Genomic DNA, 14846 nt, shown 5'->3' with positions numbered 1-14846 from the left:
TCCTCTGAGCAGCAGCCCCCACCCCGCCTCTATACTCCACATCCTATCTGGTGCCAGCAGTTGGGTTCCACCCTCCTACGTGGCACCATATTCCTAGTGATGTTTGGGAAGATAGCGCATGTGCACAAGATAGCATAGGCTCTGGCATTGTGCCTTTGCTTTCACTGTGCTTTCTGAAGATGTCACTGGGAAGATGGCACCGTGGCGGAGGGGGGACACTCTTGACGGTACCGTGTAGCTATATTCTGGGTGCAGAGTGTGCAGTGCAGGGCCCCCCTGGACCCAGAGCTCATGGGCACTGCACACCCTGCCCCATTATAAATGCAACTATGTGTGTATTATACCAACTATTCACATTCATGATAACACACACTGAGTAGACTAAATACATATTTTGATGGGTGCACTTTATTCCTTTATGATAGCGAGGGAGATAGAACCCCAGACAGTGTAGGGGCAGCAGCCAGTATATCCCAAAAAGTCAGATATTATTGAAATGTTACCAAGTGGAATATAAATCATACTTGCCTACTCTCCCGGAATGGCTGGGAGGCTCCCGAAAATCAGGTGACCCTCCCGGCCCCCCGGAAGAGCAGGCAAGTCTCTCGATTTCAGGGGTCCCCCCCCTCCCCCTGCCCGTCCGCCCACTTACTGTGTAAAGTGGGCGGTTCGGGCAGTCGATGACGCGATTCTTGGTGAATTGCGTCATCATAGCCACTCCCCCTGCAGTGTAATGCCGGTGATCGCGGCATTACAGAGTGGGGGGCGTGGCTTAAACGAGGTGCCGCTGTAACCCCATCCCGCCTCCGGCCCACCTCCCTTCTCACGTCACAGCCCTCCCCTGCCCCCCTGCTGAGCCGACCTGGTTGCTCTCTCCCGCAGAGAGCAGCCAGAATGTCGGTAAGTATGATATAAATGTGCACAAAAGCACCTACTCAAGTTTACATTTTAATGAGACGTTATCTGAGTAAACAGATTTATTTTTTCTTTTGTTTTATTATGCTGGTGTTTTAATACAAATAATGTATTCTAAAGAATTAACAAAGGCTCCATCTTAATATAGTGCTCTATAGCAAGACACCCTCTACTCTTCCTTTTTCTTTTTAATTAAAATGCCCATGAAATGCCCCAGGCTCACCTACCTGCACTGTTTAGATGTTTTGTGCACGACGTCTATTGATATAATTCAGGAGAGCAGGCAGGTGTGGTGCAGTTATTTCAGCTACTGATATACCACACTGCGTATGAATCCACCAATCCATGTACGTTTATGTTACACAAGTCTGTCTTGCTTTCAGTCATTCTGTGTTTGCACTGTAAGAGAAGAACCTCCCTTCTAACAAGGAAATCTATACAACAATAGCAATATAAAGCCTTTGATACATATTACTGTCAAATAGTGGTGCTTGTTCTTTAGCATGCATGATGTTTTATAACAGTCTGACATATTACAACAGATATTAGAAAAAAATCACTTTCAACACAGTCAATGCTTATACAATCCATTATACAGAGCCGGCCTTAGCTATAGGCAGGCTAGGCATTTGCCTAGGGCATTCAAGCATGTCTAGGGGCATCCAAGCATGTCCCTGCAGTATCTCATGCTGAGAGGGACAGTCCGCAAACTAACTGTTACTTTCCAAATGTATTCAATCAGTACTTGTATACACTGCTGTTTACATTTGTCCAAAAAAATGCACACTGTGCCTTAAACTTCCTCCGACATGCTTGAATGCCCCTGACTTGTGAGACCTCAGACAGACAGCAGAAGCCCAGTAAATGCAATTCCTGGACCTGTGACATTTTCACTGACTATTTATGGTTATTACTGGATGGCTCCTTATGATAACACGTGTGTATTTTGGAAGACTGCTTCACAGAAACCTGACATCACCTATACTGCTTGTGCACATGGGGGAGGGGGACCCTGCCATCCTGTGTGTGTCCCTTATCCCTGTGCAAACCCCAGGTGTCTGCAGGGACATAACATGGGCAGTGTTCTCCCCACACTTTATTTCCTAGTCAGTCCATACCGTAAAATTCCCCTGCCACCCAGCACTGTAACGTGGTCAGTAAGTTGCGTTGTGCTATTTCTATATGAAACATCAGTGCAGCGTGACTTTTGGACACATCAGACTGGAGGGCAGAGCATTTAGCTCCCACAGTATAAAGTAAAGGGCATGCAGTAAAAGACACCAGCAAACACACTGAATAGTGAATAGAATGGACAGTTTCTACATGTTTGATACTGATCTTTTTGTATAACCAGCAAGTGTGGCAGTATCTGTGGCAGTATATGTGTATTATGGGCATTACTAATGTGGGGCATATGTGTAAGGTGCATTACTGTGTGGCATTATGTGTATTATGGGCATTACTAATGTGGGGCATATGTGTAAGGTTTCTTTACTGTGTGGAATTATATGTATTATGGTCATTACTGTGTGGCATTGTGCAGAGTTGAACTGGCCCACAGGGTAACCCCCCGGTGGGCCCCACTACCTGAGTGTTGCAGGTACAGATGCAGAACTAGCGGCGGAGCTAGGAGGCACCAGACAAAATTTTGCCTAGGGCATCAAATTGGCTAGGGCCGGCTCTGCCATTATACATAGTATAAAATGCATGATTTTATAGAGAGAAAGCTCCAACAAGCAGCTAGTTAATGACAGTAACCCTGTCTAGTGATCACTTTTACTGTGTCGATGATCACTAATGGGACCCAGATGAATAAGCCCCATATACAGTATGCTGCAAGTTTTCTCATTTAAATATATATCTGATTGTATTTTTATGTAGCCTATTCCATATTTATCCTGGGAATTTCACACATCCAAATACAAAGGGAGGCACGTCTGGAAAATGAAGCACGGGAAGAGTGCTATAGCCCATGGTAATCAGATCCGGAGATTTGTCTAGTTCAGTTTGGATGATGAAAGCTAATGTCTGATCTGAGATACTGCCAGATTATACTGTGCTCCAGCCTTCACACTGTACATGTCCTTTGGCTGTTGCTGTATTTTGTGAATGTTTTGTTGCACAATGAATGATTCAGTGATAAATAGTGGGGCATATGTAACAGGGTCCCTAGTTTGCTGAAGGTGCGGGATGCCAGACAATCTCGGATGTTTTTTTTATAGCGGCAATCCTTTATATGGCAAAGGGCCTCAGAAATGATTGCTGCTTTAAAAAATGTCAGAGATCGGCCGACATCCCACATCTCTGGCAAACCTCTATTACATGTGCCCCAGTATTTCTGTTAAGAATTGCTTTATGGAGCAATTGCTGCTCCTCATGCTTGGTCCGAAAGTTACTGTGTTGGGAAAATAAACTATATGGTACCTTTATATTATAATAATAATAATTATAATAATAACAACTTTTCAACTGGCCTATTCCTATAGCACAGTGAATGTGTGGCTAATGGCTCCAATTCTGATATGACAACAATTCACCAAAACATACATGTTGTTCTGGTATTCTCCATATTATGTAGTGTTCTTGTAATCTTTGCTCTCATTATGCCGGATTTCATTGTATCATGTTGGTCGTGTTCATACCAGGTCTCCCCAACGCTTACTGCTAGACCTACTGTGCTCTGAGCGGAGTTACGTGCAGTCTTTGCGGCGGTCTCTGGAGGTCAGAGGGTCGTGTCCGGCTGGCCTGGCCCTAAGAGGGAACCTGGAGCAGCTCCTTAACTTCCACACTTATTTCCTGAGAGATCTGCAGAACTGTGTGTCTCATCCCCTGAATGTCTCCTACTGCTTCCTGCAACATGTGAGCCCATGCTGTTTATGACCTTTGTATATGCAATGTTTGCAGCTGCTCTGTGTTCACACAATTTGTCTCCATTTGATACTTCTATGCCGTCATTTATCTACTCTGTATTGCCATATGACACATTCAACAGTAGCTGAAAAATCATGACATCACTTCTGCTGTCTCGTGTATTCTTCTAGGAGGAACAGTTGCGCTTATACTCCCTGTATGTGAAAAACAAGCAGAAGGTAGAATTGTTCCTTCCATCCCCCAGTGGGAGTTTAAAGGTGAGTAATGATGAATCTTAGTCAGGGGCCAGGATTAGTCTCCTTCCCTGTCTCTCAGTGCTTGCTGGAGCTGAATAGATGCCATTGTTTATAGAAGGGTCCCTTAAGCTTTTTTTTTGTTCAGGTCTAGAATAACTATGAATCAGCTTTTCAAACCTGTGGTTTGCAGATCTCTTTGTGTTTGGAAGGTTATAATGCAATATAGGGTAACAGTTCTTTACTGGAAAGGTGATAAGGATTCCCAGACAGTAGATGTTTTAAGCACAAATGCAATAAACTAACTTAAAAGTCAAATGCAGTTTTAACCCCATACTGCGTCTGGAACAAGATATAGGGGTATATGCAATTGCGGTCGAATTCCCGAAAATGTCGGAAAACTGGACTTTTTCGCCCAAAAAAAAAAATCGACAATGCAATACAGTACTTTTCGTCAAAAAAACGGACTTTTAAAATTCGACTTTTTGAAATTCGACATTTGACAAATTCGACATTTCTGCAATGGTACAAATGCGGCTTTTCGACAAAAGTATATTCAATTGAAGAATGTAAATTCGACAACAGTGCTTTTCGACAGTGAATTCGTCATTTTCAATCCGCCTCACTTTGCTGGCGGAATGTAATAAAAATGTTTAAAAACATGTTTTTCTCTATCGTCCTAAGTGGATGCTGGGGTTCCTGAAAGGACCATGGGGAATAGCGGCTCCGCAGGAGACAGGGCACAAAAAAGTAAAGCTTTTACCAGATCAGGTGGTGTGCACTGGCTCCTCCCCCTATGACCCTCCTCCAGACTCCAGTTAGATTTTGTGCCCGAACGAGAAGGGTGCAATCTAGGTGGCTCTCCTAAAGAGCTGCTTAGAGAAAGTTTAGCTTAGGTTTTTTACTTTACAGTGAGTCCTGCTGGCAACAGGATCACTGCAACGAGGGACTTAGGGGAGAAGTAGTGAACTCACCTGCGTGCAGAGTGGATTTGCTGCTTGGCTACTGGACACTAGCTCCAGAGGGACGATCACAGGTACAGCCTGGATGGTCACCGGAGCCGCGCCGCCGGCCCCCTTGCAGACGCTGAAGAGAGAAGAGGTCCAAAATCGGCGGCTGAAGACTCCTGAGTCTTCATAAAGGTAGCGCACAGCACTGCAGCTGTGCGCCATTTTCCTCTCAGCACACTTCACACAACAGTCACTGAGGGTGCAGAGCGCTGGGGGGGGCGCTCTGAGAGGCAAATAAAAACCTTATTAGAGGCAAAAAATACCTCACATATAGCCCACAGAGGCTATATGGAGATATTTAACCCCTGCCTAACTTCAAAAATAGCGGGAGACGAGCCCGCCGAAAAAGGGGCGGGGCCTATCTCCTCAGCACACAGCGCCATTTTCTCTCACAGAAAAGCTGGAGAGAAGGCTCCCAGGCTCTCCCCTGCACTGCACTACAGAAACAGGGTTAAAACAGAGAGGGGGGGCACTGATTTTGGCGATATTGTATATATATAAAAGATGCTATAAGGGAGAAACACTTATATAAGGTTGTCCCTATATAATTATAGCGTTTTTGGTGTGTGCTGGCAGACTCTCCCTCTGTCTCCCCAAAGGGCTAGTGGGTCCTGTCCTCTGTCAGAGCATTCCCGGTGTGTGTGCTGTGTGTCGGTACGTGTGTGTCGACATGTATGAGGACGATGTTGGTGAGGAGGCGGAGAAATTGCCTGTAATGGTGATGTCACTCTCTAGGGAGTCGACACCGGAATGGATGGCTTATTTAGAGAATTACGTGAGAATGTCAACACGCTGCAAGGTCGGTTGACGACATGAGACGGCCGACAATCTATTAGGACCGGTCCAGGCGTCTCAGAAACACCGTCAGGGGTTTTTAAAAAAAAACGCCCATTTACCTCAGTCGGTCGACACAGACACAGACACGGACACTGAATACAGTGTCGACGGTGAATAAACAAACGTATTTCTCATTAGGGCCACACGTTAAGGGCAATGAAGGAGGTGTTACGTGTTTCTGATACTACAAGTACCACAAGAAAGGGTATTATGTGGGAGTGAAAAAACTACCTGTAGTTTTTCCTGAATCAGATAAAATAAAATGAAGTGTGTGATGATGCGTAGGGTTACCCCGATAGCAAATATTGGCGTTATACCCTTTCCCGCCAGAAATTAGGGTACGTTGGGAAACACCCCTTAGGGTGATAAGGCGCTCACACGCTTATCAAGTGGCGTTACCGTCTCCAGATACGGCCGCCCTCAAGGAGCCAGCTGATAGGAAGCTGGAAAAATATCCTAAAAAGTATATACACACATACGGTGGTTATACTGCGACCAGCGATCGCCATCAGCCTGGAGATGCAGTGCTGGGTTGGCTTGGTCGGATTCCCTGACTGAAAATATTTTATTCATGTACAGCATTTAATAGGATGCATTCTATATATATGTATGTGAGATGCACAGAGGGATATTTGCTCTCTGGCATCAAGATAAGTGCGTTGTCCATATCTCCCAGAAGATGTCAGGGACACGACAGTGGTCAGGTGATACAGATCCCATACGGCAGATGGAAGTATTGCTGTATAAAGGGAAGGAGTTATTTGGGGGTCGGTCCATCGGACCTGGGGACCACAGCAACAGCTGGGAAATCCAACCTTTTTTACCCCAAGTTACATCTCAGCTAAAAAAGACACCGTCTTTTCAGCCTCAATCTTTCCTTTCCCATGAGGGCATGCAGGCAAAAGGCCAGTCATATCTGCCCAGACATAGAGGTAAGGGAAGTAGACTGCAGCAGGCAGCCCTTTCCCAGGAAAAGAAGCCCTCCACCGCGTCTGCCAAGTCCTCAGCATGACGCTGGGGCCGTGCAAGCGGACTCAAGGTGGGGGGGTAGTCTCAAGAGTCTCAGGGCGCAGTGGGATCACTCGCAAGTTGACCCCTAGATCGTACGAGTATTATCCCAGGGGTAAAGATTGGAGAGTCGAGACATCTTCTCCTCGCAGGTTCCTGAAGTCTGCTTTACCAACGGCTCCCTCCGACAGGGAGGCAGCATTGGAAACAATTCACAAGCTGTATATCCAGCAGGTGATAATCAAAGTACCCCTCCTACGACAAGGAAAAGGGTATTATTTTTCCACACTATATTGTGGTACTGAAGCCAGACGGCTTGGTGACACATAGTCTAAATCTAAAATGTTTTGAACACTTACATAAAAGGTTCAAATCGAGATAAAGTCACTCAGAGCAGTGATAGCGAACCGGAAAAAAGGGGACTATATGGTGTCCCTGGACATCAAGGATTACCTCCATGTCCAAATTTTGTCCTTCTCATCAAGGGTACCTCTGGTTCGTGGTACAGAACTGTCAATATCAGTTTCAGACGATGCCGTTTGAATTATCCACGGCACCCCGGGCCTTTTTACCAAGGTAATGGCCGAAAAGATGTTTCTTCAAAGAAAAAAGGCATCTAAATTATCCCTTACTTGCACGACCTAAAAAGGGCAAGTTCCAGAGAACAGTTGGAGGTCGGAAGAGCACTATCTAAAGTAGTTCTTCGACGGCACGACTGGATTCTAAATATTCCAAGAATCGCAGCTGTTTTCCGACGATACGTCTGCTGTTCCTAGGGATGATTCTAGACACGGTTCAGAAAAAGGTTTTTCTTCCCGAGGAAAAAGCCAAGGAGTTATCCGACCTGTCAGGAACCTCCTAAAACCAGGAAAGGTGTCTGTACATCAATGCACAAGAGTCCTGGGAAAAATGGTGGCTTTTTACGAAGCAATTCCATTCGGCAGATTCCATGCAAGAATTTTCCAAAGGGATCTGTTGGACAAATGGTCAGGGTCGCATCCTCAGATGCACCTGCGAATAACCCTGTCGCCAAGGACAAGGGTATATCTTCTGTGGTGGTTGCAAAAGGCTCATCTATTGGAGGGCCGCAGATTCGGCATACAGGATTTGATCCTGGTGACCACGGACGCCAGCCTGAGAGGTTGGGGAGCAGTCACACAAGGAAGAAACTTCCAGGGGGTATGGACGAACCTGGAAAAGTCTCTTCACATAAACATTCTGGTACTAAGAGCAATCTAAAATGCTCTAAGCCAGGCGGAACCACTCCTGCAAGGAAAACCGGTGTTGATTCAGTCGGACAACATCACGGCGGTCGCCCATGTAAACAGACAGGGCGGCACAAGAAGCAGGAGTGCAATGGCAGAAGCTACCAAGATTCTTCGCTGGGCGGAGAATCACGTAATAGCACTGTCAGCAGTGTTCTTCCCGGGCGTGGACAACTGGGAAGCAGACTTCCTCAGCAGACACGATATTCACCCGGGAGAGGGGGGTCTTCATCCAGAAGTCTTCCACATGCTAGTAAACTGTTGGGAAAGACCAATGGTAGACATGATGGCGTCTCGCCTCAACAAGAAACTGGACAAGTATTGCGCCAGGTCAAGAGATCCACAGGCAATAGCTGTGGACGCACTGGTAACACCTTGGGTGTACAAATCAGTATATGTGTTTCCTCCTCTGCCTCTCATACCAAAGGTATTGAAGATTATACGGTGAGGAGGAGTAAGAACAATACTAGTGGCTCCGGATTGGCCAAGAAGGACTTGGTACCCGGAACTTCAAGAGTTGGTCACGGACGACCCGTGCCCTCTACTTCTGAGAAGGGACCTGCTACAACAGGGTCCCTGTCTCTTTCAAGACTTACCGCGGCTGCGTTTGACGGCATGGCGGTTGAACGCCAGATCCTAAAAGGGAAAGGCATTCCAGAAGAAGTCATTCCTACCTTGATTAAGGCAAGGAAGGAAGTCACCGCGAAACATTATCACCGCATTTGGCGAAAATATGTCGCGTGGTGCGAGGATCGGAGTGTTCCGACGGAGGAATTTCAACTGGGTCGTTTCCTACATTTCCTACAATCAGGATTGTCTATGGGTCTCAAATTGAGATCTATTAAGGTTCAAATTTCGGCCCTGTCAATATTCTTCCAAAAAGAATTGGCCTCAGTTCCTGAGGTACAGACTTTTGTTAAAGGAGTACTGCATATACAGCCTCCTGTGGTGCCTCCGGTGGCACCGTGGGATCTAAATGTAGTTTTAGATTTCCTCAAATCCCATTGGTTTGAACCATTGAAAAAGGTGGATTTTAAATATCTCACATGGAAAGTGACTATGTTACTGGCCCTGGCTTCCGCCAGGAGAGTATCTGAATTGGCGGCTTTATCTTATAAAAGCCCTTATCTAATCTTCCATTCGGATAGGGCAGAACTGAGGACTCGTCCGCATTTTCTCCCTAAGGTGGTATCAGCGTTTCACCTGAACCAGCCTATTGTGGTGCCTGCGGCCACTGGCGACTTGGAGGACTCCAAGTTGTTGGACGTTGTCAGAGCCTTAAAAATATACATTTCAAGGACGGCTGAAGTCAGAAAATCTGACTCGCTGTTGATACTATATGCACCCAACAAGTTGGGTGCCCCTGCTTCTAAGCAGACGATTGCTCGTTGGATTTGTAACACAATTCAACTTGCTCATTCTGTGGCAGGCCTGCCACAGCCTAAATCTGTTAAGGCCCATTCCACAAGGAAGGTGGGCTCATCTTGGGCGGCTGCCCGAGGGGTCTCGGCATTACATTTCTGCCGAGCAGCTACGTGGTCGGGGGAAAACACGTTTGTAAAATTCTACAAATTTGATACCCTGGCAAAAGAGGACTTGGAATTCTCTCATTCGGTGCTGCAGAGTCATCCGCACTCTCCCGCCCGTTTGGGAGCTTTGGTATAATCCCCATGGTCCTTTCAGGAACCCCAGCATCCACTTAGGACGATAGAGAAAATAAGAATTTACTTACCGATAATTCTATTTCTCGGAGTCCGTAGTGGATGCTGGGCGCCCATCCCAAGTGCGGATTATCTGCAATACTGTACATAGTTATTGTTAACAAATTCGGGTTATATTGTTAAGGAGCCATCTTTAAGAGGCTCTTTCTGTTATCATACTGTTAACTGGGTTTAGATCACAAGTTGTACGGTGTGATTGGTGTGGCTGGTATGAGTCTTACCCGGGATTCAAATTGCCTCCCTTATTGTGTACGCTCGTCCGGGCACAGTACCTAACTGGAGTCTGGAGGAGGGTCATAGGGGGAGGAGCCAGTGCACACCACCTGATCTGGTAAAAGCTTTACTTTTTTGTGCCCTGTCTCCTGCGGAGCCGCTATTCCCCATGGTCCTTTCAGGAACCCCAGCATCCACTACGGACTCCGAGAAATAGAATTATCGGTAAGTAAATTCTTATTTTTTGTGTTTTTTTTATTGCTAATAGCATATCTATTTATATTAGAAGGGATTAGGTACTTGGTTTGTCTATTTAGGAGGCACAAGTATTATTTATATATTTTTTAAAATATTTTTTATTTTTATGGAATGGGTTAAAAACCTGGAAAAAAAATGCGTGGGGTCCCCCCTCCTAAGCATAACCAGCCTCGGGATCTTTGAGCCGGTCCTGGTTGTGAAAATACGGGGGGGGAAATGACAGGGGATCCCCCGTATTTTTAGAACCAGCACCGGGCTCTGCGTCCGGTCCTGGTGCCAAAAATACGGGGGACAAAAAGAATAGGGGTCCCCCGTATTTTTTGTACCAGCACCGGGCTCCACTAGCTGGACAGATAATTCCACAGCCGGGGGACACTTTTATACCGCTCCCTGCGGCCGTGGCATTAAATACCCAACTAGTCATGTATGTAATAAAGTTGTACTTGTCAAGGTGTGCGTGTCCTGTTTTTATTTGGGTATTTTTTTTGCAGAAGAACTACAGGTACCAGCGGGCCTGTCCCCCCCCCCCCCCCCCGCATGCTGGTACTTTTGGTTCTCCAAGTACCAGCTTGCGGGGAAGGCTTGCTGGGACTTGTAGTTTTTCTGCAAAAAACAATATTCTTTCATTTTTACACATGGCTATCAGCCCCCCATCCGCAGCCCTTGGATGGGGGGGACAGCCTCGGGCTTCACCCCTGGCCCTTGGGTGGCTGGGGGGGGGGACCCCTTGATTGAAGGGGTCCCCACTCCTCCAGGGTACCCCGGCCAGGGGTGACTAGTTGGGTATTTAATGCCACGGCCGCAGGGAGCGGTATAAAAGTGTCCCCCGGCTGTGGCAGCTAGTGGAACCCGGTGCTGGTACAAAAAATATGGGGGACCCCTACTCTTTTTGTCACCCGTATTTTTTGCACCAGGACCAGGCGCAGAGCCCGGTGCTGGTTGTTAAAATACGGGGGATCCCCTGTCATTTTTTCCCCTGTATTTTTGCAACCAGGACCGGCTCAAAGAGCCCGAGGCTGGTTATGCTTAGGAGGGGGGACCCCACGCAATTTTTTTTTCCGGGTTTTTTACCGTTTTTTGTACCGTCTGAAAAGTCGATTCAAAATCCGTCAATTGGTCCGTTTTTCGACAGCGGGACTGTCTAATCCGTTTTTTATTGAATATGTCGAATTCCGGCACCCGCCGGCCGGAATTCGATTGTCGAATTGTGTCGAATTTAAAAACGGGCGAAAAAGTGCCGCAATTCGCCCGGAATTGCATATACCCTATAATGGAGTAATAATAAATGTACTGTAACTCAATGATTTACCTGAAATAACAGGTATATTTATAACTGTGCAGCATGTGACCTTCACAGGATGTCTTTTGCAAGCTAATTTATTTTAAGGATAAATTCACCTTTTTTGGTCCTTATTGATTTAACTTAACTAGTCACAAAGAGACCTATTTTTCAAGTCTCTTTTTACCTAAACATAAAGTGGAAACAGCAGTTTCTGCATGGTTTAGGTATTGGTGCTATTTAATAAGATCCTATCACAGAGATACCAGAGATATATCTTGCATTAGACTAACTAATGGGGCAGATCACAGTCCTACTGTTTTTAATGGAGACTGCGGTCTGGCGCTATTTATCAAACTGAAGATGGCGCTAGCTTCTTTTCTCCTGTGACGGCATTAACACAGGAGATTTATTTATTTTATTTATTAACAGTTTCTTATATAGCGCAGCATATTCCGTTGCGCTTTACAATTAGAACAACAGTAATAGAACAAAACTGGGTAAAAACAGACAGACATAGAGGTAGGAAGGCCCTGCTCACAGGCTTACAATCTATAGAGATGTATTTTCATATCCATCTTGTGCAGCCTATGTCCATTAATGCAGCCATATTTGTAAAACGGAGCCGCGTGTGTCTGACCTTATGGTCGCACATATGCAGTGAAGTGAAAACGATATCTATCATTTTACTATTAAACTCTTCACCTCTTATCTGAGCTGCTCTCCCAGCAACAGATCATTGAAAAATAGCAACAAGTAACATTACTTGTTGCCGCAATACTTGTCAAAAAGGAATGTTAGAAGCCCCTAAATAAATAACCTCTTGCCCAGAGCCGGCGCTACCCACTCAGCAAAGGGATGCAAAGCAGGGAGGCACCAGGCTGGAGAGGCGCAATCCCTGCTGCTGCGCCTGTCACACTGTATGACAGGCAGCAGCATCAGCAGCTTGATGCGTGCCCCCCTGAAAAGGGGGTGGAGATACATGTGAATGAGGGGCAGGGCTACACAGTACTGGGGGGGGGGGAGGCAGAGCTACAAGGGTCCAGGCTGCTATAGAGGAGGATGAACTGCTATTGTTCTGGCCAGTTTTAGAAAACACTGACTGTGTCTGGCGCTATTCAATATATAAATATATATATATCTCTATTTATATACATATATTTATATATTTTGAAACAAGTATATACAGGTGCGCTGGTGACTCTATGTAAGGTAGTCCACAGACCAACAATCCGGGCTTCAGGCACAGGTAATTTTAATTACCGCAGCAATATTCTCCTATATTCACTCCGAACTCCTGGAGATAAGTTTTCTAAAGATACAAATGAGGAGAAAGTGCGCTCATAGTGCAGGTAAGTATTTTAATGGATAAAACAACACTGTGTATAATCCAGGACAGGTAATTTAAAGACTCGTACCCTGATTACCCACTCTGTGGGCTGATTACCACATGATATAAATATTTCCACAAGGCTGTCTCAACGATCGCCTACCACAGTCCGGGACACAGCACCGTCTCCAGCCGCAAACACGTCAGGATCCGTCCAGCCACCGTGCCGTGCAGTCGACCCGATCAGCCAGCACAATTGTGGAGAGAAGACGTCAGACAGACCACGCCCCAACGCGTTTCGTATACCACTTCGTCAGGAGGCTGGTCTGTCTATTGTCAAGAGGGTTTTTATAGGGGAACGAAGCCGCTCCCATGCAGCATCATCATACTACATTTCACAGAGCCGCTAATTGTCACAGCTTGCCGTAATTACATCTTTATACACAATCTAACCAAATATAATTTGGGTTTCTACAAACATATATTCAAAATACATATATAAAAAATATACAAATATGTACACCAATATACATATATATACATCACATAATTAATACACATATCATATTATCATTAAAAATACACATTTTAGGGATTTTAAAAATACACACACGGGTCTCTTAATATATGCCCGCTCGTTCTGTTCGGACATACCCATCAATTATTTATATTAGATATTATTCACCAATGATTATAAGAAATGCATTTATACATGACTTTTTTCTCAGGCTATCATATTATCCTGGCGATAATGTATCTACTTTTAAAAGAGAAAGACATTTTATCAACGTCAGACAGCAACTTATTTGAATCATGTTCCAATCCATTCACTGGTTCCCGGCATATATACTCTAAACACAAAGTACCTAAAGGAAAATAGTCAGCAACAAGAGAGACAATAAAAAATAATAATAATATTGATAAAGGCTCCATTTATATTAATAATGATAAGTTGATACTTTACTCAATTCAATTGGATTAATTCTAAACAGGAATATGGTGCTCTAGCACTCAGGGGTTAATAATTCCGGAAATATGATACATTAGCATATACTAAATTACCGTTTTCTAATAAAGGGGGTAATCTCGTAATTTTCGTTTAGCCCCTTGGGTATCAACGTATCCAGGGACAGAATCCAAAAAGTTTCTCTCCTCAATAGTTGTTCTTCCCTATTACCTCCTTTCTTACTACATGCCACATGTTCTATCCCCATGAACTTCAGTACACTGGAGTCAGCATTATGGAATTCAGCAAAATGACGTGGAATACTATGATTTAACACTCTGTTTTTCATATTCCTACAATGCTCCAGAATCCTGATTTTAAGGACCCTTTTCGTTTTCCCCACATATCTTAGCCCACACGGGCAAGTCAGCAGGTAAATACAGAATGACGAGTTGCAATTCATAAATGATCTAATAATTAAAGGCTCCTTTCTCTTGTAATTACCTTGAAAAGTTTTCTTCTTTTCTGCTAAGACGCATACTTTGCAGCTCCCACAACTGAAAAAACCTTTTGTTGTCCCCAAAAACTTGTAATTACTATTCTCAGTTACTATTGACGGTAAAGTACTTTTAGACAACATAGATTTAAGTGTTTTTGCCTTTTTATATATGATATCTGGTTTTTTTGCTAGTTCTGGACCTAAAATAGGGTCCATTTGTAGCACATGCCAGTTCTTCTTGGCTATTCTTTCTAGATCCCTGAAACCTGTACTGAACTGAGTGACCATCGGGCAAAAGGTTTTTTTCCCCTCATTAGTGCTCTTATTTTTATTTTTATTTTTATAGATCAGTAGGGATTCACGATCTTTTGTTTTTGCCTTTTCACGTGCTGAGTCCAATAATTTTAAGGGATAACCTCTTGCTTTAAATCTCTCTGTATATATTTCTGACTGTTCATCAA

The 14846-nt window shown here is 44.7% G+C and overlaps 1 protein-coding gene across 5 annotated transcripts in view; it reads left to right on the top strand.

Moving 5' to 3' along the window:
• Positions 1-14846, top strand: part of ARHGEF40 (Rho guanine nucleotide exchange factor 40) — a 181579-nt gene that overhangs the window by 110779 nt on the left and 55954 nt on the right. For all 5 annotated transcript variants that reach the window (XR_010171337.1, XM_063913439.1, XM_063913437.1 and 2 more), the window contains 2 exons: positions 3561-3774; positions 3957-4043. Coding sequence is in view for 4 of the 5 variants with exons in the window: in XM_063913439.1 (XP_063769509.1) it covers positions 3561-3774; positions 3957-4043 (301 nt within the window). In the remaining variant the exon portion in view is untranslated. The remainder of the gene's footprint in view (positions 1-3560; positions 3775-3956; positions 4044-14846) is intronic.

Source organism: Pseudophryne corroboree, chromosome 1 (assembly GCF_028390025.1).
Source record: "Pseudophryne corroboree isolate aPseCor3 chromosome 1, aPseCor3.hap2, whole genome shotgun sequence".
NCBI classification, from domain to species: Eukaryota; Metazoa; Chordata; class Amphibia; order Anura; family Myobatrachidae; genus Pseudophryne; species Pseudophryne corroboree.
Note: the sequence above shows the minus strand (reverse complement) of the source record. Positions and strands in the feature narration are given on the sequence as shown.